General features: G+C 43.3%; 1 protein-coding gene across 7 annotated transcripts; it reads left to right on the forward strand.

The window, feature by feature from the left end:
- Window positions 1-8: 8 nt before the first annotated feature.
- Window positions 9-26,073, forward strand: zcchc14 (zinc finger, CCHC domain containing 14). Of its 7 annotated transcripts, XM_087175392.1 has the most exons (15): window positions 9-594; window positions 796-1,314; window positions 2,977-3,198; window positions 9,814-10,057; window positions 14,120-14,190; window positions 14,285-14,356; window positions 14,587-14,654; window positions 15,059-15,240; window positions 17,603-17,639; window positions 17,761-18,271; window positions 18,451-18,548; window positions 19,923-20,020; window positions 20,250-20,402; window positions 20,795-22,054; window positions 22,892-26,073. In XM_087175392.1, exons 2-15 carry the CDS (start codon window positions 814-816, stop codon window positions 22,945-22,947), a joined length of 3,573 nt encoding a protein of 1,190 aa, XP_087031518.1. In that variant the 5' UTR covers window positions 9-594; window positions 796-813; the 3' UTR covers window positions 22,948-26,073. The 7 variants fall into 7 exon arrangements, with proteins under 7 accessions (XP_087031518.1, XP_023267197.1, XP_023267198.1 ...); XM_023411429.2 differs by having other exon boundaries at window positions 9-1,314; window positions 19,926-20,020; XM_023411430.2 differs by having other exon boundaries at window positions 9-1,314; window positions 18,451-18,539.

A 26,073-nucleotide genomic window follows, 5' to 3' on the forward strand; every position in this document is an offset into this window, starting at 1 on the left:
CCCCCCCCCCCCACAGTGGTGTCTGATGAGGTAATGTCTCGGAAATGTTATAATGTTATTTCCAGCGGCGGCAGCAGCAGCAGCAGCAGCAGCTCTAGGCCACACTAGCTTTGTTTTTAAACTTTAACCGCAGCACAGTCTTGCTAGCAGTTGAGACTTTGCGGCTGGGCTCCTGCTCACGGCTCCCTGCACAAGTTTTGGGAAACCATGAGGACGGTGGAGCAACTCTACAGGAAGGGATTGTTGTGCAGTGCGGGACAGCAGAGCGGGGCGGCTCCGATCAGATAGTCTCCGTGTGATTGAGACTCTCCTTGAATGGGGCGGTGTGTTTTCATCTTCTCCACCAGTCTGCAAGAACAGTTTCTGTGCCTCCGGGGGGGCTGCGGTCCGACCGGCGGAGAGGGACAAGCCGGAGTCACTCCTGACTGCCGCGTTGCGTGCTCAACAGAAACAAGAGGAGACTTCTGAGAGGTTGTGGCTCGGAAAGGCCTGCTGCTGAGCCGCCGCCGGTCCGCCAACAAAGGAAACGACTGTTGCTCCTTTCATTTCACTCCTGTGTTCGCCGTGTGTGGAAACAAACAGTGAGAGCGTGAGGTGAGAAACAGTCACCGAGTTCAATTAAAGTTGACAAATAAGCTCCGACTTTATGGCCACTTGAGAGAAGCGCCGCTCACGCGCTCCTGCGCAATTACGCACGTATACACACAGTCCACACACGCGCTCTATTTGTTGTCAAGTTCACTCTCAGTTGAAAGTCTGACATTTTAACTCCACTTGTTGTCTAACCAATAACAGTTCAGTTTGAGTGGATGTATGAGGATGGTGGAGAGCCGGAGCTGTGTCCAGAGGGAGGGGGTGTATCGCTGGTTCTCCTCCCTCAGCTCAGCCCAGAGGGCTGAGTTCCTGTGCGGGCTGCTGGACCTCTGCGTCCCCATCGAGCTCCGTTTCCTCGGCTCCTGCCTGGAGGACTTGGCCCGCAAGGACTACCACTCCCTCCGGGATGCGGAGATCAAAGCCAACAACCCCGCTGACCTGTCGGGCCTCACCAACATCACCGACGAGGTGGTGCGCAGCAAGCTGCTGGTGTCCCTCGCCTTGCTCGGCTCAGACAACCGGGAGGCGGCGGGGGTCCTGTACCGGACACTGACTCACACAGACACGGTGATCAATAACTATGGACTGGCGCTGAACGACGGGAGAACAGAGGAGCAGTTTCTGTTGCTGTTCACCATGGCCTCTAACCACCCGGCCTTCAGCTTCCACCAGAAGCAGGTGCTGAGGCAGCAGCTCAGCCAGATCCAGGACATCCTGCAGGTGAGAGGGATGCTCCGAGTGGAGAGCCACTAGAAAGTTCACATATAACATCTCTGAGGTGGAGTCAGGAACCAGGGCAGCACTTTGAAACACTTGGTTGAGGAAATAATTTCACTTATTTCCCATGCAAATCACATTCTTTTAAGAAACCATCTCCTTGGTGCTAGTGTGGTGAAATGTAAAGATACTTGGAAACAGGTTGGAAATTAATAGTAGATGTTGCTTTAAAACACAGCACAGAATATAAAATCAAATCACTTGACGAAGTTTATGCAGATAGAGGAATATGTCAAAAAACTATTGGCTAAACATGTGCAAATGTCACTTTCTTAACATTTAGATGCTCGGAGAAATTAAATTGTATTATCCCAGTTAGTTACCAACAAGGTTGTTCAATAATTAACACTTTGCATGTACAGTGAGTTAATATGGAAACAGACTGCATCAGGTGGAGAAAGTCCAAATAGAGAAAGAGACTGTGATTGTTTTTTATGTGGTCACTCTGTGAGAGGAAGTGAAAGCAGCACCAAAAATGATCCGATAAAGTCTTATTGTGCGACTGGCAAAACAAAACACAAGAAAAAGTCCCACTGAGCGACTGATTGAAAACATGTGGTTACAAATTGTCTGAACAGAAAGTTTTATCAAGGAGCCTCATCCCTCTGACAAAGTGCCCTGTAAATCCAGAGCACTGGGTGTTGCCCTCCAGTGCAGTGTGCTCTGAGTCATCACCACCTCTGCCCCCCCCCACCCCCCACCCCCGGCCACAGGTGAGGTTTTCACCTGCTCAGAGGAAATAGAAAGTGTCAACACACCAGGTGAAATGCAAACAAAATTTTAGGTTTGCCTCAAAGCTGCTCAGGAAATACATTACAAATGAGCGCAGTGCATTCACATGTTATTTATACACCAGAATTACAGGTGAGAAATAGTCAATGACAGGCCTCAGTCATCTGCTGTTCAGTGGTGAACAGAGTAAATTACAAGCCTGTAGGTGGAGTTGAGGATGCCGACGGCCCTGAGGTCAGATTTAAAGAGATATTCTTGTTATTCGACTTAACAAGAAGATATTTCTGGTAAATCCATAATTTTTATAACTTAATTTACTTTATTTATTTATTCAATAGGGACAATGCAATTTAACATTGTTCCAATACAAAGCATGAAACTGATGTGTTGCACAGAGAGTTTATAGCCATCGCTCATTTTCAGCTCTTGTCCCTAGCTGGGCTTTTGCATGTACAGTGTAATTAAAACTTTTCATTATCATAAAACTACAATACACTGCAGATATGAAAGAAGAGTAAAATTCTATATTGAAATGATTTGATTGTGATGTAAAGTCTAAGAAGAGGCAGCAACAACAACAGCAAAAACAAACAGACAAAAAAACTGATAATATCATACAATTAGCTAAAGATATAAATTCAAAATAAATATATATTAACAATACTAAAGATGTGAGAATATTAATCATTAATACTTTTTCAACTTAATATGTGTTTACACGGCTTCATAGTGAAACAAGGGTCAGCACAAGGCAACAAAAGGCCTTTTCATATCTGATGGACAGATTAAAAACAAGTATCTTTACCAGCTGTGTGTTACAAGTCGTCATATTTGTACTCTCCGGCCTCTCACTGCGCCTGTTGGTCGTTCCAGGTGAGCAGCGGAGGAGCTGGAGAGGCTCAAGCGGTAGGGCCTGGCGGGGATCGAGCTGCTGTTTGTTACACTCAGCCACATCACCACTTTCACCCTCAGACCGTGTCCCTGCCTCTGGCCTCGCTGTCCCCCGCTGCCTGCTCGCTGCCTGATGCCAGCGCTGCCTACCTGCCCCTGTCTGCCTGCCAACCCTGCCACGCGCACTGCACCTGCTGGCACAGGGTAGGGAGCAACATAGTCCGAATTTGTTAGTGTTCATCTACATTTATCAGTGGAGCATGCCTCAGTATTAAGTTATTGGTATTTGATGGTTTGAGTTAGGCTAACCGGCTAAAAGGCAGTTCATGTCTTCAGTTGATTCTGGTAGCAAGTGAATGCAAAAGAGGGAGAGACCTTGTTGCTATTGGGATTGCAACAGCATTTTCTTTTCAAAAATCTTAATTTCCAGTAAATAATTCATGTGAATTTGCGTAAATGTATGCAGAGTAATCTTAAACTGAGTGTCCATATAAAGCATGAAACATTTCATCTCAGCTGTGTAGCCCAGAAATTAAAACCCAAAATACAAACTCAGAGCACAAATCAAATTTAAAACAAAAGTCACTTTAAGAATAAGGACAACAAGTCTCTTACTCCATTGTGTATCATGTGGTTCCATTGTGGAAGTTAAGTGTAATTCAAGTGTAATGGATTATGCATCCTGTTGAGTTTGTGCCCACCACTGGTGCAGCGCTTTCATGTGCTTGTTCCTGCTGTATCCGCATCTCGGGCTGAACTGGCAGAAGAGACGCACGTGGCTCCACAAAACACCTTCATGCTGACGGGTTCATGCTAACAGTTTGTGGATATAATGATCACAGGAACGTAGCAGTGTGCCGCAAGAAGAAGAAGACTATTGGCTAGCACTAGCGCAGGTTTTCCAAATCAAAAGAAAACAACTTTGCAAGCTACTAAATTATACTTCTGTATACTGAAAAATAATCATTTGTTGTTGTTGGAGGAGGATTTTAGTTTCAAATGTAAAAGCTTCAATGAAATAAGCAATAAGCAGAAACGAGTGAGAAACTTAAACCAGACATATGACACATGATAGACCTTGATTTAGCTTAGACACTAATGACATCAGATACATCCGTGCTAATGTGTGACAGAGGCAGTGTAGAACAGGCCAACAGCACTGTCATAACTGCTCTTAAACTAGTGAAGCTGGATGTGGAGTTTGAACTATCCATCTTTTTTTTTTCCTTTTTTTTTAGTGACAAGCCAAACCATTATCACGTGATAAATGTTTTGAAATGTGAAGAAATGAACTTGAGCTTGAACTACTTGTAAAAACCAATACTACCTCTAACAACAACATCAGTGGTCAACTGTAAAATGTCCAAATAGTGATGATAAAAGATGACAGGTAGGAAAAGACGGCGGTTGTTTACAACCAAATGTGGCCCCACTTCCTGGATGTGTTGTAATAAAAGATGGAGATCACAGATGAAGGGAGGGGAGGGGGATTTCCAACTGATGCAGGGAAATGAGTGGTTCATTAACCTCCTGTTACAGTAACATCTGGGATCATCTTGCAGAGATTTCAGGCGAGAAAAGAAACTATTTATCACTGCGAGTGAGATCAAGACGGATGGCAAAACAAAGTTAAAGAAGCGAAACACTGGTTATGTTTTTTCCTGTCTTCCACAGAGACATAGACACACACACACTTGAATGTTCACTGAGAAGCAGGCAGGCACACTGTTTAAACATGTGTGAGCAGTGAAGGGAAAGTACCCAGCTCAGAGAGGAGCGTTTGTATTTAGTGTTTTGTTGCCCTTGGCTCCTGCTTAGTGCAGGTCAGCACATTTCTCTATGCTGAAATCAACCCACTGTGGTGTGTGTGTGTGTGTGTGTGTGTGTGTGTGTGTGTCTGTCTGTGAGCGTGTGCATGTGTGTGTGTCTCCAGTGAATCCCCAGGAAGTTATAAATGCTCTTACTCTCTCTCTCTCTCTCTCTCTCTCTCTCTCTCTCTCTCTCTCTCTCTCTCTCTCTCTCTCTCTCTCTTTCCTTCCCTCAGTGCTCGGAAAAGGAATGACAGGGTTTCATTGTAAACCAGAGGAGTCTCATACATTATCTACAGTAGAGCAGCTTTTAGCCAGGCCCACTGTCACCAACTGTAGATATATTTGACACAATAACTAAAGGCTGAAGGCTGTAACTGTGTGTATCTCTTCTGCAGCAAGGTTTTATGTTAGCCACAGTGCTAGGAAGCTGTGGGGAGTGTAACAGGAATAACTCTTGACTACTAGTCGAGCAGTAGCCATCACTGAGGAATCACCTAATCATTGGTGGAGTATTCAATTAAAGTATTAAGTATTCAGTATTAGTAAAGTAGGTAAATTAAGTACTTTAGCTTATTGTTTTGGTTTTATTTCCTGCAACTTTAGCGTTTTGGTTCACTCTCATCAGACACCTGATTTTAAAATGCTACCTAGTGAAAACCAAAAGTCGAGCTAAAAGGAGAGAGAACAGTGGATTGTGTCTAAGGGAATGGACAATCTCTGTTGATGCATTTCAATGTCGTGTTCACAACTTGTTCTACTGCCCCAAGTGGCCAATTAAATCAATTAATGCAGCTTTTACTATGTAAATCTTGAGAAAACAGCTGTCACTGTGGCCAAAAGTGGCAAATATAATAATGATAATAGCAGATTGAATATCCCATAATTTCCCATGATTCTCTTGAGCTTTAAAGGTCATCAGTGACTGAGAGTAAGTGGAATGGAGCCACGAGCAAGAAACGACAAACATGTCTCCTTGTGCATTTATGTCAGTAAAATATTTATCTGTGACATAACAGCAAGTAGTGAAGAGCATTATAAGCATCATAAGTTTTTCTAACATTAGCGAACATTGGCGAACTACTTGTCGTACCAGAACAAGTGTGTGTGAATTGCAAAGGGCCCTCTCTAGTGCCAGTGTTTGGTTTGTCCGTTCTGGGCTACTGTAGCGACACAGCGGTGCAACATGGCGAACTCTGTGGAAGAGGACTCGCTAATGATGTGCGCTAATGAAAACAAAATTATGAATATTATATTCCAATAGATCCCCTACACATTGGTCCTTTAATCTTCAAAGTAACCAGTAACTATAGTGTATATGTAAGATAAATGTAGTGGAGTAAAAAGTCCCTCAAACTTTCAGGACATCAAAACACATTTTAGTGTTGCACCAGTCGCTGCAGCCAGTTCTTCCTCCAGGATTTTAAGTCAACTTGCATAAGCTTATTTTAACACAAAGCAGCTGGATGCCGAGTAACTCCAGAGGAGAAATAGTTGGTTTTCTCCAGCAGGGTCTAGCAGCAGACATGCAGCGGTATGAACAACACATATGATGTGTTGGCCACAACTGTTGGGCCTGTACAGACCTGCATAATCACCCTATTATACGAGTGCTTTATACATCTATAAAAAGCAATGCCAGTGTCAGAATTAACAGCAGAGTTAAGCTGACTGTTATAGGAGAGGGAGGAGGAGTTGCTGTCAGCACACACTCTGGGTTTTATAGTTTTCGGTTGTTTTCGCTCCATGAGGTTCACGTTAATCAAAATATCCGGATACGTATCTTTATTTCATTATTTCATACTTGTTTTCCTGTTTCTTCCTCATGATCCACCCCACTGATTCATGTTGATCCCACGAGTGCTGTTTTTACTTCATGCAGTTAACGGTGTTGCAGAGTTAGAAGCTCCTTCCTCTCCACTTACAGTCTGCAGACAGAGCACAGAGTTGGCAGGTTGGGCGAGTAACATGCAGATGTGGCAGTAGCACACTTAATTGTTTTCAGATCTACTGCTTCATGCTGTGTGTGTATGTGTGTGTGTGTGTGTGTGTGTGTGTGTGTGTGTGTGATTCTATGCAATAGCACATATTGGGTTTTTCCTCTGAAGGAAAAGGAGACAACCATACACTCCATAACTCCAATGAAATATTTTTATCTTTAATTGTGGGTGTCCTGCTGACATAGAGAAATAACCCTAACCCTGAAGTAATAACCTTTATTTAAACAAGGGGAGACACAAAAACATGCCGCATCTACCGACTGGTTTTAAACATGGCAGTGCTTTGTAGTATAGTGACTTAAAATGCTCATCGGCCCGTTCACGCCACGTTCCATACATTATAATACAGAGCATACTACATTGTAAGATACTGTAAATGATTAATCGAACCTTTACCCTTATTTACATAAAATCTCATTATGTGACAAGAATCACTCTGGTTGAATTTCCATGACAAACAGAAATATGTGGCTAAAACAAGTCCTACCTTGTTTACACGTCAAGGATAGTGTGAAATTAAATGTATAAACAGTGTAGTACGGTGACACACTGTTTACAGCGCTGGCTTTGGGTTGGGGGTAATATTTCATAATCTTGTGGTCTTTTGGGATTTGTTAACTGTGTTGTTTGTGTTAGAGACTGACTGTTTGTGGTACCGGCTTGCCACATGTTAATGTTCTGCATTCAGTAAAACATTCATTAACATAATGAACAACAGATTTGTTAAAAAAAAAAAATTAGTTGTAATTATTCGTTTCTACCCTTATTTTTTTTGTTTAAAACCTTCTCTAATGGCTCTAATGGATGTTTTCTGGTAGCACCACAAGCTGTAACCACAACATGGCATATTGCACAACCCTCTAAAGCTGATATGATGAATGCGTTAGCAAACGGTTGCCCATTCATACAACTGGCAGACAGATCGACATGAGGATTCATTTGGAGTTGTGTTTCTGGACACATGACGAATGTAAGTCAAGTATTGACTCTCTTTTTGGCTCTGTTTTGGTCTCTACCGTCTAACCAAGAAAAAAATCTTAATGCTAAATACTACACTTTGCTCACTAGGTAGTTTGTACATCTGTTGTTTGTTTCATGGGCATGTAGAGTACAGAGTGTTTTTCAGAGCTTTTTTGATTAAAAACAGCTGCCTGTGGCTGGAAGTGACCGATGAGAGCAGTGAGAGTGAATTAAAAAAGTAAAGGTGCGGGTCATTAAACCCAAACAATGAGGTGAACAACATGAAACGCTCTGTGGAGCTGAGCTGAGAGGAACCGTAGAGTTTGGTCATAGTTCTCTGTGGGTTCACTATGGGCAGGTCCATTAGCTTGCTCCATTTTTCATATTAGAATATTGATTACAGCACTTTCAAATAGTCTAACTAATTAAAGTTTCAGACAAATAAAGTAAAGGAAAAGTCCACCCTCAAACAATATAAGGATAATTCCAGTCCAGCTACTTAATTTGGCAGCATCTTTCTGATTTTGGTGGTAAGCTAAGCTATTTGTACGTTTTGCTATTGCTACATAGCCAGCTCTAGCATTAACAGCTGTTTACTTACTAGTCTAGAAGAAATGTTGCAAGTTCAGCATCAAACTTTATTCCTTTACTCACCGAATGCTTTTGTCCAGTGTTGGAAAGTAACGGCAATGTTAACTCTTTTCTCTATCATGTCTTTTCTTCTGCTGAAGTTAGCACGCTAACTAGCTATCCCTGGCCTTTCCCATCATTTTCCGATAGCAACTCACTGTAGCCTCCTATCTGCCCTGAAGACGTAGCACTGTACAGAAGACGTATTATAATGATGGCTGAAGCTCCGCAGCAGAGAAAACTTATGAATAGGCCCTTTAAAGGGAAAACCCCTTGATTAAAAGCAATGATATATGAAGAAGATTTAACACTAATGAAACTAAGTTACCTACAGCAAAAAGATTGTTTTGATGACGAGTATTGTAAAGTGGAGTTTTCCACATGATAATAGTTCAAAAGTTGCGGTTGTGATCGTGTCAGGACAACATCTTGTGCCATGGTCAATTTGACATGGCATACTGACAACAGCTGACAACATTTTGTTGGTTTTAAGAGTTGTTGCTAAGTAACCAAAATCCACGTCTTCAAAATGTCTCATGCCAACAGCATCTTGACATAAAATACGGACATTCTAGTTGTGAGTAAAACCCACCGTCTGCTAAACGTCACAGTGTCACTTAGTCAATGTTAGGTTTCGACGTCACCCTGACGTTAGAGTCATTAGAATCCAAAGTCTTTCTGATGTTACATCGATGTCCTGTGCCTGCTGGGCGGTTTCAGTTAAAGCAGCAGTTCCTCTGATAGTAAAACGCAGCGCAGGGTTTAAATATGTGATTGAATGTCAGCTCTCTCTCCCTAAAACTGCTCCTCGAGGGTGTTGCTATAAATAAGAGCGCCCTCTCAGTCGAATGGCCTGGTTAAATATTGGTTTGCTCTGCGCTGCCAAATCTTTCTCCTCACTTTGTTTTAGCACAGTGCCAGCCCTGGAGAGAGAGCGAGAGCGTTGCTTAGTCTTTGAATTTGTTCAAGCAGTGACAGCACAGATGCTTAAGCATTGCATTCATCTAGACGGTTGTTGAATGTTGCCTTGTGTGTGTGTGTGTGTGTGTGTGTGTGTGTGTGTGTGTGTGTGTGTGTGTGTGTGTGTGTGTGTATGTTTGTGCACACGTTGGACTGTGAAGGCAACCGGTTGAGAGGAGGGGGGACACAGTGTGGGACTGTTTCTGCAGAAGCAGAATTCACTGTTTTGTTTTTGTTTTGACTCATCTTTAAGCAAAGAGACATTTCACATTGAATGACACAAGAACAAACTTGGTTGCACCTTGAGGTCACAGTTATATTGGTACCGCACATGCTCCAGTGCACAAACAAGCTCTACTTAAGGCCGAGCATGTGACATGCTGTACTGTAGTTATCCCTGACCTTTGCTCTGTGGTCCTAACCTCTCCTCCGCTAAACGATCTCTCACCCCTGTCCTCCAGAGCCAGACCAGAGAGGCCGGCACAGCCTCGGGGCCGGGCTCAGGGGTCACCAAGGGGCGAGGAGACCAAGCGGTCGGCCAAGACCTCACCCCTCCTCTCCCAGACCTCCCTCTTCCTCCTCCTCCCCCTCCTCCACCACCACCACCTCCTCCTCATCAGCCCCTTTCTGTACCTGCTGGACAAGGCCTGGATGCAGCAGCAGCAGCACCACCCACAAAGACCCACCAGGGGAAAGCAGGAAAAGGTAAGCAGTCATTACAGAAGTAGTTGTTTGTATTTGTCTGCTGCATTTCTAAAAATATTGCTACACAAGGGCTTATATAATGGAAGTATTCTCCCCTGTGCAGTTGCACTTCCTACTTTCATTGATCTCAGTGTGTCTCCCTGTCTTACTTACTGTATGTATTTATGGTTTCACCCCCGCCCTCCATCTGTGCATACCGGCATGCAGTGTGTGTGTGTGTGTGTGTGTGTGTGTGTGTGTGTGTGTGTGTGTGTGTGTGTGTGTGTGTGTGGGAGAGCTGCAGCGTAGTATGTCACTTGAGGACGCACATGATTACAGGTTCAGAGTGATCTATCACAGCAATCATCACCAAACCTCAATAATCAATAATTCCTATTGTGATAAAACTTTACAATCTGTCTCAACATTTTAGTCCAATAGAAGCTGAATAAAAACTGCTGACATTTGAACTCAAAGTCATACATCTCGATATCTTTGTGTCTTTTTTCCTATGTTTTTTTCAAGTCGTTCACTTGGCGTTGTAGTTGTAGTTGTAGTAGTTGTTGTTGTTGTTGTTGTTGTTGTTGTTGTTGTTGTATTAGGTGGCAGAAAAAATCTCAGATGTATCTCAAACACAGGGCAAATAAAACTGCAAATATCTACATTTCTAGACACTATTGGTTTTAGTGATAAGTGTTTCCTCTTTCACACACTCTCTCTCAGTCCGATGTTCGCAATGTAGGTGAACTCGGCTAAAATGAAACACACGTCAACAAAGTCGTCTCACTCTCCGTTCAAGGTCATAATCACACTCATGCTCACAAGGCAAATTGGTCATCTAAGAAATCTTATCATTATTATCCATTTGAACTCAATCACCCGATGAAATCGCGATATTGGCCAAGTGCAATATCCAGATCGCAGGAGCTGCAACTTTTTTTGATACAGGTCAAATGTGCAGGTAAAGCAACATGCTTGTTTGGTACGAGCTCCAACAAAAATCACATCATCATCATATTTATATTTTCCTCTGTGAAATTTAATTGCAAAAATTACCATTCCCAGTAAAATTGTGACTCATATCACAATATGATTTTTAATTTTTTTGGATACCGTTCAGTCCTTCAGTGCAGTATGTGGTTTACGGTGGGGCTCAGCCTCCCTCCCCAGGCCGCTCTGTTATTGTCTTGGCCCCGTGTCTCTGTCTGTAACACAATACTCAACTATCTCACTACCTCATGGTCACGCCGCATAGCTGTCACCAGCAAGAAAAAATACACACACAACACACGTATTCAGTATGTAGAAACATATAAAACACGAATGCAAGGAGGCGTCCACACACATTCACACATACACAGACAATTAAGTTTATATGGTACGCTGCAGTTTTTGTTACCTCAGGCCACAAAGTCACAGGGGCAACACGAGGGGTATTTACTGTCTCTTTGGGACATACTGTAACTGTAACTCGTCATCAGCATGTCATGCACACACACTTCTGCGCTCAATAAAGAGTGTGTGTGTGTGTGTGTGTGTGTGTGTGTGTGTGTGTGTGTTGCAGCTTAGATTAGCGTGAACGGCAGGCGGCATTTTGAGCCTGTCACAGCTGCTGCCCAACAGACACACAGCAAGGTGGTGAGCGGTCTGTGTGTGTGTGTGTGTGTGTGTGTTTGTGTGTGTGTGTAGTGAGAATAATAATGATAATGATACACTTTAATTATATAGCACTTTTCTTAACAATGTTACAAAGTGCTTCACAAAAGAACTAATAACTACTCTCTCTTCTCTCCTTTATCCCTCTCTTTATTCTCCTCCTCCTCCTCATGTCCTCCCCTCCCCTGCTGCTTGTCCCTGCATGCCTGATGTGTTTTCAAATAGAAAGTTGTGGAGTCTAATATGTCTAAATCGATACCTGGAGGTCTTCTGCTCACACACACACACACACACACACACACACACACACACACACACACACACACACACACACACCCATCTATTTAGCATTCCCACCATTTCCACTCACTTTCTACCTAATGACATGGATCTAATGGCAGCGGAGCAGCCCTAACCTGCCTCTCCACCTGAGGCAGATAAACATGCGTGCAATGTGAAAGAGAGGATGTTATTGTAGGTATCAAGGGAAGGAAGAGAAGGATGTTATGTGTTTTCAAGTCACACTGGATGACTGGGAGTGAAGCTGGGGTGGAGGTGGTGCAGAGAGCAAAGATTCGACTTTTAGAGTTTAGAGCTGGATGCGTGTTAAGAGGTCCTGACCATCGTGGCCTCGCCAGCGCCAGTGTTTTGAAAACATATAGCTACAGTCAGGCTGTGGGTAGTGTACAGGTGGGACTGGACAGAAAGCAGAATTTGGTGAATTTGAATCCCAGATGGGGAGCAGCATCCTGAATGAGTTGTACAGTAGCAGCTTTGGCAGCGCGGCCAGGACGGAGTTTCTGTCCAGATGGGAAATTAGAGTGGACAGTTTGTATACATGGGAGAGTTGTGGGCAAGATTTTCCCCTTCTTCTGTTTGACAAACTGTTCAGTCACTCGTGGATCATTAGTGTGCAGAGCCAGAGATCTCCAAGATATTAAGGAATATAAAAACGGTTCAAATCTTTGGTGTGTGAACACGCAGCGAGAGGTCCTGGAGAAGCGGTGATGATTCAGCAGGAAAAGAGGAAGTTTAAATAGAAGCTGAGGCTCAAAGATAAAAGTTGAAGGAGGATGTGAAGTGTATGCAAGTGTCCTTGCCAATCAATGAAGCACATTTTCTACAGGTTAGTGCAATTAAAAGTGCTTAACGGATAACAGATAATGGCGACTGACTAATGAGACAGTAAAAATGTAAACAGTAAAAGACTAATGCACACAAGAAATAAGAATGAAAATGAAATGTAACAGTAAAACCAATAAAATAAATCAAAAGTTATGAAATGGGGGGAAATAAATCATTATATAATCATTATAAAATTAACTAGTGGACTGTTCTTTCAATTAATCCACTGAACCTTTTAGGGATGTAAGATATGAATCATGACATCACAGTCTATGTCATTTTGTATCACATTATCAGTACTGTGTAGTAAAATAAATCTAAATGAATGGATAAATTCATTAATTTTTAATTAATTTTGGCTAATCCACCAAAGTAAATACCTGTCAAATCAAAGTTCATGATTATATTGATGCAAAAATAGTTTCAAGAATCAAATATTCCCCTGCTCGTTCATTTGCATCTTGGCCCACATGGCCTTATGCAAACAGAGATGTCACAGGGATAGATATTATTACGGTCAACGCTCAAAATCACAATTATCCAGAGCTTCTCCTCAAGGTGAATCGTTTTCAATTTACATACATACAATTTTATAGTGTTATAAAAACAGAAAAGCAGCACGTCTTCACATTTCAGAAACTTGAACAATTGAATTTTCTACAAAAATAAGTGTCAGAATAAAAACTGTTGTGGATTTAAAGGCAAATTGAACCATCCCACCAACAACCTAACGACCTGCTGGTTCACTTTCTCCAAACAAACTGAAACAACGGGGCTTCCTCTTGCGCTCCTTAAACCGGACTCCTTGTTAGCTAACTCCCACTTACAGCGCTGTCGACCACTATCAGGTAAAACTCATGTAGCCGGGGAAGCAGAGCTGTTTCACACCATAACACAGGAAAGAAATCTCAGCACCTGGAGAAGTAATCAACACAGAGTCACGGAGACTTGTCAACAACCCCGCCAACATTTTTGCATGTTCTGTATACTACATTCATTTTGTGTTAAGTGGGAAGCGAAAAGCCTAAATCTATAGGAGCTCTTTGGTAGTGTACATGACCTTTGACCTTCCTGTGTAGCCGCTTCAGTGTTGTTCCACTTGAAGCCACATTAAACTACTTTGCCTGAAGTTTTGTCTTCACATGACACACACCTCATCCGATCAATCCTGAGTGACTGACGTGTCGAAGCCACTGTCTCGATAGCTCAGACGTTGTGGCGCAGTTTGCTGAGCGTGAACTGGACAGTGTGAAGCTGTGAAGTGTGGTTAATCATCTGTTAAACACTCTGCTCTTCTTTCAGTGGTGATTGAGAGGGTGGCGCTGAGAGGAGTGACACACAAGTCCGAAGACACCAGTGAATATGTGTTCGAGGTCAGCACAGAGTAAACACACACACACACACACACACACACACACACACGTTGACTTCTGTTCACTAATCCTAACCCTCCCCCTGCTCCTCCAGGTGAGCTGGTCAGATGGTTTTGTGTTGAACGTTGTCCGAACTCAGCAGGAGGTGACGGAGCTGCTGTCCCAGGTCAGGACCGTGAAATCGCACTTTTCCCTGATAGAAATAATCTCAGGCTCGACTCAGCAGTGAGAGATCTTCACTGCTGTTCAATCCCACTGTCCCTGTCAAAGCTGTTGTGATTAGTCGGGATTCATGGGGATGTAAATCTCGGTATCTTCAGCTATGGAAATGTAATGACACAGTGGACTCTGTTTTTTAATGTGTTTATGTCTCACATGTGGAACTTTCTCTCTCAGCTGTCACAAGCATTTCCTGATGAAGGAGTGGAGAAGTTCCTCCCTCAGTCCGTGGATCTGGACCCCAGGTCAGTCCCATCACCCTGCCTGTTTATTTATTCTTATTGAAAAGTGTTGTTCCTCTCTCAGAGAATTGTGTCTACTTTAGACTTGGCCGTTATGGAGATTGATTGACTGATTGATTGATTGATCATTTGGAAAGAAACCCAGCTGATTATTTATCTGGATAAGCCTTACTTTACTAAAATATGCTTTACTGAGAATATACTGAATTCATCTATATCTACACCACAAACAGGTTTGTTGAGGTAACTCATCAAAGCTCATTTTCAGTGCACCCCCCATGATGCTGCTCACTGTGATGTGTATAGTCTCTTTGTCCAAAGTCAGAGCGTCTCTCCCTGTAGTTTTTGAATCCAGTTGACTTTTTGTGTCTGACTCCCTGCTGTCCCGTCTCTCTGCCTGCACCCAGGAGTCTGACAGCGCTGCCCTGCCATGTCCTCCAGCACCACAGCGTCCAGCTGTTCTTCACCTCCACCAGACCTCTCTCACCCAATTGTCCTTCCTCCCTCCCTTCCTCCTTACCTCCCTTACCCTCCTCCCCTCCCACAGCTCCCGTGGCCCCGACCTGCCCGTTCACCTCCTCCAGCTCTAGTAAGGCTTCATTTTCTTTTATAGTCACTGATTTTTGGAGTCTTGGAGTTTGATTTTATTTCTGTTTCTTTAAAAAAAACAAAAAAAAAAACTGTGGAGCAATAGCAGACGACACGTAGCAGAAATCATCAGACAGATATGAAATGGTGATTGTGTGTTGTGAGTGTGAGGCAGCAAAGGCTATGAAGCAAGTGAATCTTTATAGACAGCAGCAGGGATATAAAAGAGGAGATCCCTATTCTTAGATGCAGGGAGAGAAGGGGACCAATAAGGGACAGGGCGAGAGGGGCAAGATAAAAGATTTCATGTCTGGCTTCTGGTGTCAGAGATGAGAGAGAAAAAAGAGGTAATTGAAAGGACAAGGCCGTGAGTCTGGATCCTGGTTGGTGGTGGTGACGAGGTGAGAGAGGTGAGACTGCAGGCAGGATTTTCAGTTTGTGTTTTGGAGGTGTTGGAGGGAGCGGACCGGGTCTATTTTAGTCTGGTGTGGGAATTCAGCGTGGCATGTTTGTGTTGGGAAGCCTAGAGTGTGGTGACCTCATGTTGATGTATGTGTGTGTGTGTGTGTGTGTGTGTGTGTGTGTGTGTGCACTCAATTCTATGAGTGTGACTTCATCGCGGAGAGTATTTTTATCTGGCAGTGCAGTGTGTTTGTGTGTGTGCTTGTACTTTTAGTATCTGTTTATACCTCTCTGTGTGTGTGTGTGTGTGTGTGTGTGTGTGTGTGTGTGTGTGTGTGTGTGTGTGTGTGTGTGTGCGCGCGCCACACTCACTGGAGACCCCGGGGTAGCAGGGCTGATATGAATGTGTCTTTGCTGTAATGTGTAACCACAAACACACAGACCTCTGCCCTGCACCGCAGTATATCACAGACCATCCTTCATAAGCTGAATATGAGGCAGTTATATATATATATATATATATATATACACAATAATATTGTTAAAAAAAAAAAATAATAATCTTAATTATCCACAGATGTGTAAATTTGCCTTTAGGTTCACAGCGTGGTTAAAACATATTGTAACTCACAATCAATATATACAATAATAACTTACCATAGCATGCATAGCACAGACAACATGGCAGACATGAGTCCGGTGTGAATGATGCTTATGAGTTTAACAGTAACAGCATTTGGTGTAAAGGACTTTCTGTAAATGTTCTTAGTTGCTCTCGCTCTGATACAGATTTCAACTTTCTTATTATTTTTGTCTCTTGATATTTCTGACGATCGAGTGTGAAGAAACCAGAAGACACTTTACAAGTCAGTCACTTTATTATCGGTCCTTCGCCAGAGGTCGGAGATTATGGAGTGTTTTATTTATCTTTACAGTTTAATTAAAAAAAACAAAACAAAAACACTGATGTCCTGACACGGAGAACGAGAATGAAAGCATTAAAGCAGAGGGTGAATGTCATGTCTATTCACCACACGGGACGTCTAAACCGTCTCAACCAGAATATGTAGAAGTAATTAACCTGATGACTGAGGACTGTTGCACCAATAATCCTGATTATAGATCTATTGGAGCGTCACAGAATGGGACTGATAGAAGTAACACCAGTAGACTACACTGTTGCTGATGCTGATGATACAGGACTGAGAAGAGCCTTAAGTTTCCAGCTGTTCAGGACAAATATTTTCTTTTGGCAAATGAGTCAAGATAAACTTGGAACAAGATAGGTAAAGAGGAAGGAAAGAGAAAAGTGCTGATGAAGGAAAAGCAGACAAAGTTGCAAGTGTGACTTTATGATTCATTCAGGATTTACACACACATCTAAAATATTTATTTAATGAATAAACAACTTTGGAGCCTCCACTGTCTCTAATACTACAGTATCCACAGCAGCTGCAGGCTCCTTCCACCGTGGCATCAGATCAGTTTAACAATCACTGAACTGAATGTGATCACACAGGAGCCTTCATCCCGTTAAAAACATCGTCATTTGTGGATTACAGCGTCCTGGACGATGGCGGTCGTCGAGCTTCAGTGGCCTTTAGTCACAGATTCTACAAGTGTCTGATTTCCGCTGGAGGAATGAACACCACTCATTTGGTATTTTGATGATGGTGTCGTAGAGCGAGATCCAACACGTCGCTCCAAAACCTCCCCTTAGCTGTCGAACTGGCTCGAGATCTGCAGACTGCGACATGTGACTCGCATCATTTTCATACTGGTCATGCCGCTCAGCGAGCCTGTGGCCCCGCTGTAGAAAACATCACTTACTTTGGTGTTGTGTGTTGTTGGTTAACTTTCTGCAGGCTGCACGATGATCTGGAGTTCACTCACTCGGACACTACTTTAGTGATGATGATGATGATGATGATAATAATGAAGGGTCTTTGTTTTTCTCACAGATCTTGGCTGTATGCTTCAGTACCGAGGAGCCAACAGGTAAGATTCTTTACTCTCTGTGTTCCTTTATATCATTCATCATCATCATCATCATCACCACCATCATCATCATCATCATCATCATCAGTTGTTCCTCCTCTAATTGCCTCTACTCTCTCAGGGCAGTGTACAGAGTGGCCAGCGTCCAGCCCGTCGTCAGCACCCACAGCTCCGTCTTGACTCGCTCCACCCCTCACCTCTCCTCCCTCCCTCCTCCTCTTCCTCCTCCTCCTCTCCCTCCTCAGCACTCCCCCCAGCTATCCTCCCTCCCTCCCCCTGTGCCACCCCTGCCCGTCCAGGGCTCCATGGCCGTCGGAGGTGATGTCTCCTCCCAGCACGGTCAGTCGCACGCGTACCCCCAACCCCAGCAGCACTCCCAACACCACCTTCACCTGCAACCCAGCAGTCAGTCCGGTGCACAGTCACAGTCCCTCCACCTGTCCCACTCCCAGCCAACGTCCCACTCACACTCCCAGTCGCTTTCGTACTCCCAGTCCCGTTCCCAGACCCACACCCAACCTCCGTCTCAGTCTCAGCCCAACAATCCGGAGCAGAACGGCATCCTGGACTGGCTCCGCAAGCTTCGGCTCCATAAGTACTACCCTGTCTTCAAACAGCTGACCATGGAGGAGGTGGGTCAACTCGTGTCTTTAGTTTATACAAGACATCTAACAGAAAACAACAAGTAAACTCAGTCATCCACTAAACCTGGATTTTCTAGCTGTTTTTGTTGCTCATTCAAATTTAGTCTGTTTCTATTGAACATGCTGTTTTTACATATTCTGATTCAGTTTTTCTGTACAACCTTCAGTTTTTAGCGCTGACTGAGGAAGATTTGAACAAGTACGACTTGACCCAAGGAGCGAAGAAGAAACTCAAGACCCAGCTAGAGCTACAAAAGTCAGTAGAGTAAGCTACAACAATCTCAAATCCAGTTTCCCTCAGTCTTTTTTGTCTGAAACTGCTTTTATGCTAGAAGAGGGGGGAGGTTGATGTGCTGCTCTTTTCTGGCGAGTTATGTGCAAGATCCTCATTTGATCCCCCTTGCTCACCATGTTTGTATCCCAAAACATTTCTGGATCTGACCTTGAAGTGAAGGTTCATCCTGTTAGGCTCTACCTCTTTGCGTCCCTTTGAAGCTTGTTTGCCAAGACTGGATTACGGCACATCCTCTCACATTCTCACGTGCTCTGAAGCTTCCAGATCATCTGGAGAAAAACACCAGAGCAGATAACTGAAAAAACAAAAACAAAACAAAAAAACGCTCACTAATTGCTCCTTAAAGTTGTTCTGCACTTGCAAACCTCTCCTTATACACTCTCTAATCTTGACTAGTAGATGAATTACAGATGGAATATTTGTTTTTATGTTTGCATAATGGTTTTGTCATGAATAAATTCTCATATTTTGGTAAGTTTAGACTGGATACAGGGCTGATTTGAACTTTAGATTTAATTCTTACCATAAACACATTAATATAAGTGACCTCAAACTACCTTCTACAGTGTAGACGTGTGTGTGTCGATGGATGGTGAAGTTAGCAGATGCTCTGTCCTATCAATGATTAACAGACACACTCATCAGCTGCTGATTTCACAGTGAATATAGAGCAGTAACGGTCCATACGGTGTCAATGGTTAACCAGCCGTAGGTGGGCTGCTTAGATAAGGTGTACTTACCTGGAGATAACCAACAGAAACACATGCAAAAAACACAAAAACACTGACCTGCAAGCAAATGTGCCTTCATGCTCCCTCTCCCTTAATTACACACACACACACACACACACACACACACACACACACACACACACACACACACACACACACACACCTGCATTCCTCACATGTGAACCTGCTGTTACTATCTCGTAATCATGTTTCCATCCCCGGTATCAACAGGTTTCCATGAGGCAGGTGACAAAGTGTGTCTGTGTGTGTGTGTGTGTGTGTGTGCACGCGCATGCTTAAACAAGACACAGTAAATGGAAAGTTCCTGCAGTGGTTTTCCATGTGGCGAGTTTGCAGATGTGTTTGTGGAGGAGCAGCCGGGATGCTGAGGGATGTGTAGAGTAGACAATGTCTCCACCTGGTGGTCATTACAGGACATTTTCTTAAAAACTTAAAGAGTCAAGCTTGTAAAGTTGTCTACCCTCCATATATTGATGCTAAAATCTGCGTCTGCAAATGAAAAGTACACTGAACAAGATGCATCAAACATCTCTTAGCCTCTGTCTTGGTAACAGACTGTTTTCCTTGGTAGTAAGACTCTGTGTGTCCCCAGCAGGGAGATGAAGATGGAGAAGCGGTCCTGCAGCGGCATCGCCAGGGTGACGCCTTCCAGTCACATGGGACCCTCAGCACACTCAACCTCCACTGCAGGTAACGAAGCTGCTTTGTGTGAGGCTCTCTGCTCGTTTAGACATGACAAATATCATAAAGCTTTTGCTGCAAATGTCCCAAAATGAGTTGATGTGGTGTTTCACATCTGGATATAAAAAAAAAAGACCGGTGGTCAAGTATGGATTTCTGTGATTTGGAAACAGTGAGCTGCAAAAAAAGAAGAAGATGAAAACAGCCCAAATTCATGGTGTGCTGAAATGTATTTCAGGAGAGCTGCGAGTGGAGGTGGATGCCGTGCCGCACCATCACCCCGTCTCCACAGACAGCAGCTCATCCTCAGGATACTCCAGCTCCTCCTGCTCCCCTCGGACGCCACTGTGCTGTGACTCCGCCTTTGACAGGAGCAGAGACATTCACAGGCGTAAGTTTCCTGACAGGACCCTTGAATTCATTTTTTATTTGTGTGAGTGAAAACCTGAGTGAAGCAAAGACGCTGGATGAGTTTTGGAAGTTAATGACAGCTGCAGCTTGAAAGAGGCGTTAGTATTTTCCCCTATTGCTCCGTTCTCTCTCAGTTTGCCCCAGTTCTGACAAGAAATAATTTGCACTAGCATAGACTGATCAATTGTCCTTACTTGTTAAAACGCACATGATCCTCAAAGAAACATTTTGGATTTTATTTACTTTTTATTGAAATCTCACATCTTATTTTTTACCTTCTTCTATTTGACATTCAGTCAGAGCATATTAACACATGCACAGCTCTGCTATTTTCTTTAGCTTTCCACAAGTCACCCTGTATCTGTGTTTCAGGTGCGTCAGGTCCAGATGCAGCAGGAGGGGGTCCAGAGAAGGACCGGTCCTGCCTCTTCATCCTGAACTCCAGCTGCCCCGCAGGCTCCAGTCGCCCCACAGCCCAGGTCCTACCCGTCCAAACTGATCCAGCTCCCCCTCTCCCTCCCTCCTGCTCCTCCCACCTCCCCTTCGGTCTCCCGCAGTCTCCCTTCCACCCGCAGGCCAGCTACCCCCAGACCCTGCTTTCCCCGGTCTCAAACCCGGCACGTATCCTGACCTCCCCACGCAAGCCCCGACCCCCTCCGCTGTGCACGGAGGACAGGACTAAGCCTCTGGGCTCGGGGCTGCCTGCGGCCGCTGCGGGCTTCAGCCCGGGGCTCGGGGTGGGGGTGGGGCTGGGGATGGGGGTGAGGCTGGAGAACCTGTTCCCTGGGCTGAACATGGACGGCTCCTCTGTGCTCCAGGACTCAGTGGTTTGTCGTGGCCTGGCAGGAGGCGCTGTGGGTCTGATGGTGGAAACCAGCTCGGCTCTGACCTCCACCTCCAACAGCCTCCACCATGTGTCCCACCCCCCTCTCCACTTCCACCTCTCCTCCTCTTCATCCCCCTCTCCGTCGGGATACTACACTCATCCTCCTACCTCCTCTACCTCCTCCTCCTTCTCGTGTTTCTCCTCGTCCTGTCCCTCCACGAAGTCCGGCTCACAGTCCGGGAGCTCAGGAGGTGGAGGGGGCTTTGTTTCCATGGCAACCGCCAGCAGTGTTCCTGTGGCTGCAGTACCCGGCAACACTTACTACCCTCCCCAGCCCACCTCCAGCCCCTCCCCTTCCCCGTCCTCTGTCTCCTCATTGGATCAAAGTTCAGGTCACACCACCTCTGTGTGTGTTTGCAGCTCCTGCGGTTGTCGGGGGAACTGCGGCACCTATGGGGCGTTGCCTGGATATGCTGCGGCTGGCTACCTGCAGCCGTTCTCAGCCGGCCCCTCCCTCTTCACTCTGGGTCCTCTGCTCCATCTCAGCCCCCTGTTAGCCTCATCCAGCGGCGCTGGCAGCGGAACCACGCCCTTCTCCTACCCAATGATGATGCCTCCACCCCTCTACCGCCACAGCCCTGTGTCACATGACCAGCAGCAGGGCTTTGGCTTCTACCAGCCCCATGGCAGCATGGGAAATGGAGGCCAGAAACGGGTAGCGGGGAGTATGTCATGTTATAACTGTGGTGCCAATGGACACAGAGCAGAGGACTGCAAACAGCCGCCCATGGATTCAGCACAGCAAGGTGAGTCTTTTTCACTGTTTAATTACAATAAATAGATTTAAAAATCAATTATAACTGAATCAGGTAAATGAGCATGTAAACAACTAATTACATTTGCCACTTCATTTCAAACTGCTTATATGTATTTACATAGAAAAATTGAAAATGTACATTTTTAAACAGACAAATGAATTGTAAGATGGAGAATCATACGTCACATCTGTAAATGTCGTAACATTATAGAATAAAAAAAAAGTAAAGGTCTTCAGAACATTTCTTTTGTGATTCACTCTAATTCATTACATTTTCAGTGTAGAACAATGAAACAGGGATATGAATTGACAAATGAAATGATCCTTTTCAAAACATTTTAAAACAATTTAAATGCAAAGTTAATTAATTTACAATGGTTTTATTCATTTGCTTTATTGTTGTGACCTGAAAAGACATTTGTGCTGCCAAAGCACATAAAAGAAAATACAGGTCATGGGCAAATAAAACAACAATGATTGTGATTAATATTATTGATCATAATGAAACACTGTCACATAATTGACTGATTGAATGGATCTTTAATTCGTTTTAATTATATATATTATATTAATACTTAATGACCGAGGAACAGCAAAAACTGCTGCAGTGTTAAAATGCAGAATTTAACTCCTCAACAGCTGCTTGCAAAAGCAGCAAGGTCAGTAACACTTGTAATTCATTATCCAAGTTGCTTTCACCAGTTTTCGGTGCTCGAAAACGGCGGAGTAGTGTGGCAGGAGGAGAAAACATAGCAAAAGAGATGCGTTTTAACATGGAAATGTAGTAGTGTGGACTTAGCATAAATTTCTCTGTTGTGTTTCACAGGGACGTTTCGGCTGAAGTACACTCCTCACTCTGACAGTAAGGACTCAGGGGACTAACCAGCAGAAACACCATTGGATTTGAATACTCCTGACACAACTGTAACCTCATGTTCCTGCTGAAGCCGGCAGGCAGCGGCCTCGCAGCTGAAAAAGGGACGCGCATGCAGGAAGCCTCCGTCTGTGTGCAACAAGGCAGCATGAGTCTGTTCAAAGACTCCTTTTATCCTCTGTGAGAGACGAGGATGGAGAAGAGACAGAGAGGAATGGTTGACATGGTCTGTGTCGTCATATCATCTTTCATCCCTCCTCAGATCTCTACAGATACAAACAAATCTCAAGGAGAGGTGGGATTTTTAAACTTTTCAGAGTCCTAACTGGAACTCTGCCTCATCCACAGAGGAAACACTACAAACAGATAATCAGCCATGTTACCTACAGCGGGATATTACCAGCTAAATGACTGAGGATTTCAAGTCCCCTTGATGGTTCACAAAGCATCAGTGAAGTGCACTTTTAACTTGCTCTAAATCATAAAACCCAGTTTAATCAACTAAGCTCTTATTCTGACAGACTGGATACCGTGGATGTACTGTTAGTCCAGATGTTCCAGAAGCTCCAGTGTTGTTTCCCTTTGACTGAATCTGCTGGTAAAGAACTTCTCGTGCTAGAAGAACTGAAGAAAGCAGTTGTCTTGTATGTCTTATGATCAGGTTTGACTCACTGCTGTCCATGGAGAGCATGTGATGTAGAGTCCACTTACAAGAGCTGTGTCCCATTTCCATACTACACACTAACTGTTTATTGTATATACTATATTCTAATTTTTGTTATACTTTTTTACAGTTATTATACAAGAACGCAATATACATAATCAGTTTATATTAACAGAAAAGGATGCAACACATGTGGCATGCAAAGTGCAACTTTAATGCCATTTTCAATTCAACTTAACATAAAGAAACGACAAAATGTTTTTCAAAACAATGTCATTTTTTGTTTTCTGAGGTGTTTTTGGATTATTTTGAATTTTCGCAACTCATTTATTTTATACATTTCCTTGTGGGAGAACAGTGTCCATCAACAGCATAGTCAAAAATCACATTTTTAAACATAGTGTGTACTGTTGTATGGATTCAGGACACAGCTGTTAAAACAAATACAGTTTTCGGTACCACTTTATAATCAGACTGCCTGTATAAAGGATTTATAAATGCATTATAACTAGTTTATTAATTAGCTTGTTAACACTTTATAAATCATTTATTAGAACAAATTAGATAAGAGGGCAACAGTGACCTGTTGCTTGCCAAATAGTGAGCCCATATTTCTCTCTACTGTTAAGCCTTGTATCTCATTAGTTACTGAGCTTTCTCTGTCTTCTCCATCTTCCAGCATTTGTACCTGTCTGTTTCATCAGAAATTTGTTACTAGCAATTTATCATAATTGCATATCAAATTATCATATCAAATTAACAGATTCATACTCTAAGGCCTTGGCAATATTGTTTACCTTGACATGCTATCAGCAGCTGCAAAAGGAGCCTTATTTTAAAGTGTGAAACACGTCATCATTTATTAATAAGTTACTATAAGGCTCCTTTTTAGTAACTCATTAGTAAGATTAATGAGTAGTAAGCATTAACTTGATCTTGCCAAATAGTGAGCCTGCATGAATGTATGAAAACTGTTATAACTTGTTTATAATTGTTTATATACGATTTATTTATTTATCTGTTAACAACCAAATTAATAACCTAATTATAAACCATTTACAAATCCATTATAATGGTAGTCTTATGGTAAAGTGGTACCCAGTTTTCGATTGTGGAAGGGTGGCACACCAGCAGAGCAAAGAATTCCTGTAGAACTTCATATTGCACACCCACTGGAAATGCACACTTGTTTCCCTTTTTTATGGATTTAAGGTTTTTAATTGAGTTTTTGTTCATCATCCTTGAGCACCAGCAAAAGAATAAAAGTCCGTTTTTAAGGTAGATGGATGGTAGGTGGATGTAAACAGTCCGTATAGGTTCAGTATCTCTGTCATGCCCTGTGATAACATGTCTGAGCTGCTAACAGGAACATGAGAGCTAATTCCTACGTTCCTGCCAGTAGTTTTTTCGTTGTTGTTTATTGTGATACATTTACCAATGATCAGTAAGCTTGAGAACATTTTACAATTTTTTAACAATTTAACAGCTGACAGTAATTTTTTGGCCACTGAAGATTGCAGAGGACGCTCCATGTGTGTCCTCAGGAAAAAGGTTTGGCGGTGGTGGCTGAGGATCGCAGATGGAAGCATTCAACAGTGCCTGGGGCTGAACAGATCACTTTAAGATGATCTGCAGCTTCTCTACCTCTGAGCCTACCTGAAAGCAAAAGGGCCTCCTGTGCCAAACAGAGTTCCTACCAGAATAATAGTACCGACAGTATCTCCGGTTAACACCAGTGTTTATGTGGTCGTTCAAGGTGGATACATGTTTGATAATGTTGAGCTGACCGGATGCTAACCCTGAACACTCCAGGAGAGATGGAGCTGCGTCTTTTTGTAATTAGTATGTACAGTCTTTGTGTCAGATTAAAGCCAGGAGTGTTGAGTTTCGAGAGTTGTTGTGTCTGAGTGTGAGTGAGTTGCTGGGCAGGACCCAGAGTTTTACAGACACGAGGACAGCTGGTCCTTCAGATGAAACTCTATCTGTACCCCTGGAGGGCACAGCACAGGGACATGGGATGTTTATTTAAAATAGTAAATACTGAACTTTCAGTGTGTAAAACAACTTCTGTCTTCTGTTGAAATTTAAATTTCAACTGTGTGACTGTCTCTATTGACCAGGCAGCATTAAAAAAACACAATTTTTCAGCAGTTACAAAGGGGAAGAATGTCTTGAACTTTATTTTCATTATTTTTTTATAGATCATACCAAAGAATGCTCTACTTTGAGTTTTTTATTACCTTATTTCTCACGGTAGAGCGTGGTAACGTGATGCTCCAGAATGCGTGTTGCTTCATCTTCAGTAAAAATGTGCTTTTGGAATATTTTGTGCAAATGTTTGAACACAGTTTATAATTATCCACATCATTTGTAGGGCAGATTTTATATTGCTTATTGTGGTTTAAAAAAAAAAAGATTGTTTTATCTGAACTTTGAGGGAGAAATAAAATATTTTCTGATGCTCTCCTAA

Source organism: Seriola lalandi, unplaced genomic scaffold, assembly GCF_002814215.2.
Source record: "Seriola lalandi dorsalis isolate HSWRI2012SDOR001 ecotype SW California unplaced genomic scaffold, Sedor1 jcf7180002054465, whole genome shotgun sequence".
In the NCBI taxonomy this organism is placed as follows: Eukaryota; Metazoa; Chordata; class Actinopteri; order Carangiformes; family Carangidae; genus Seriola; species Seriola lalandi.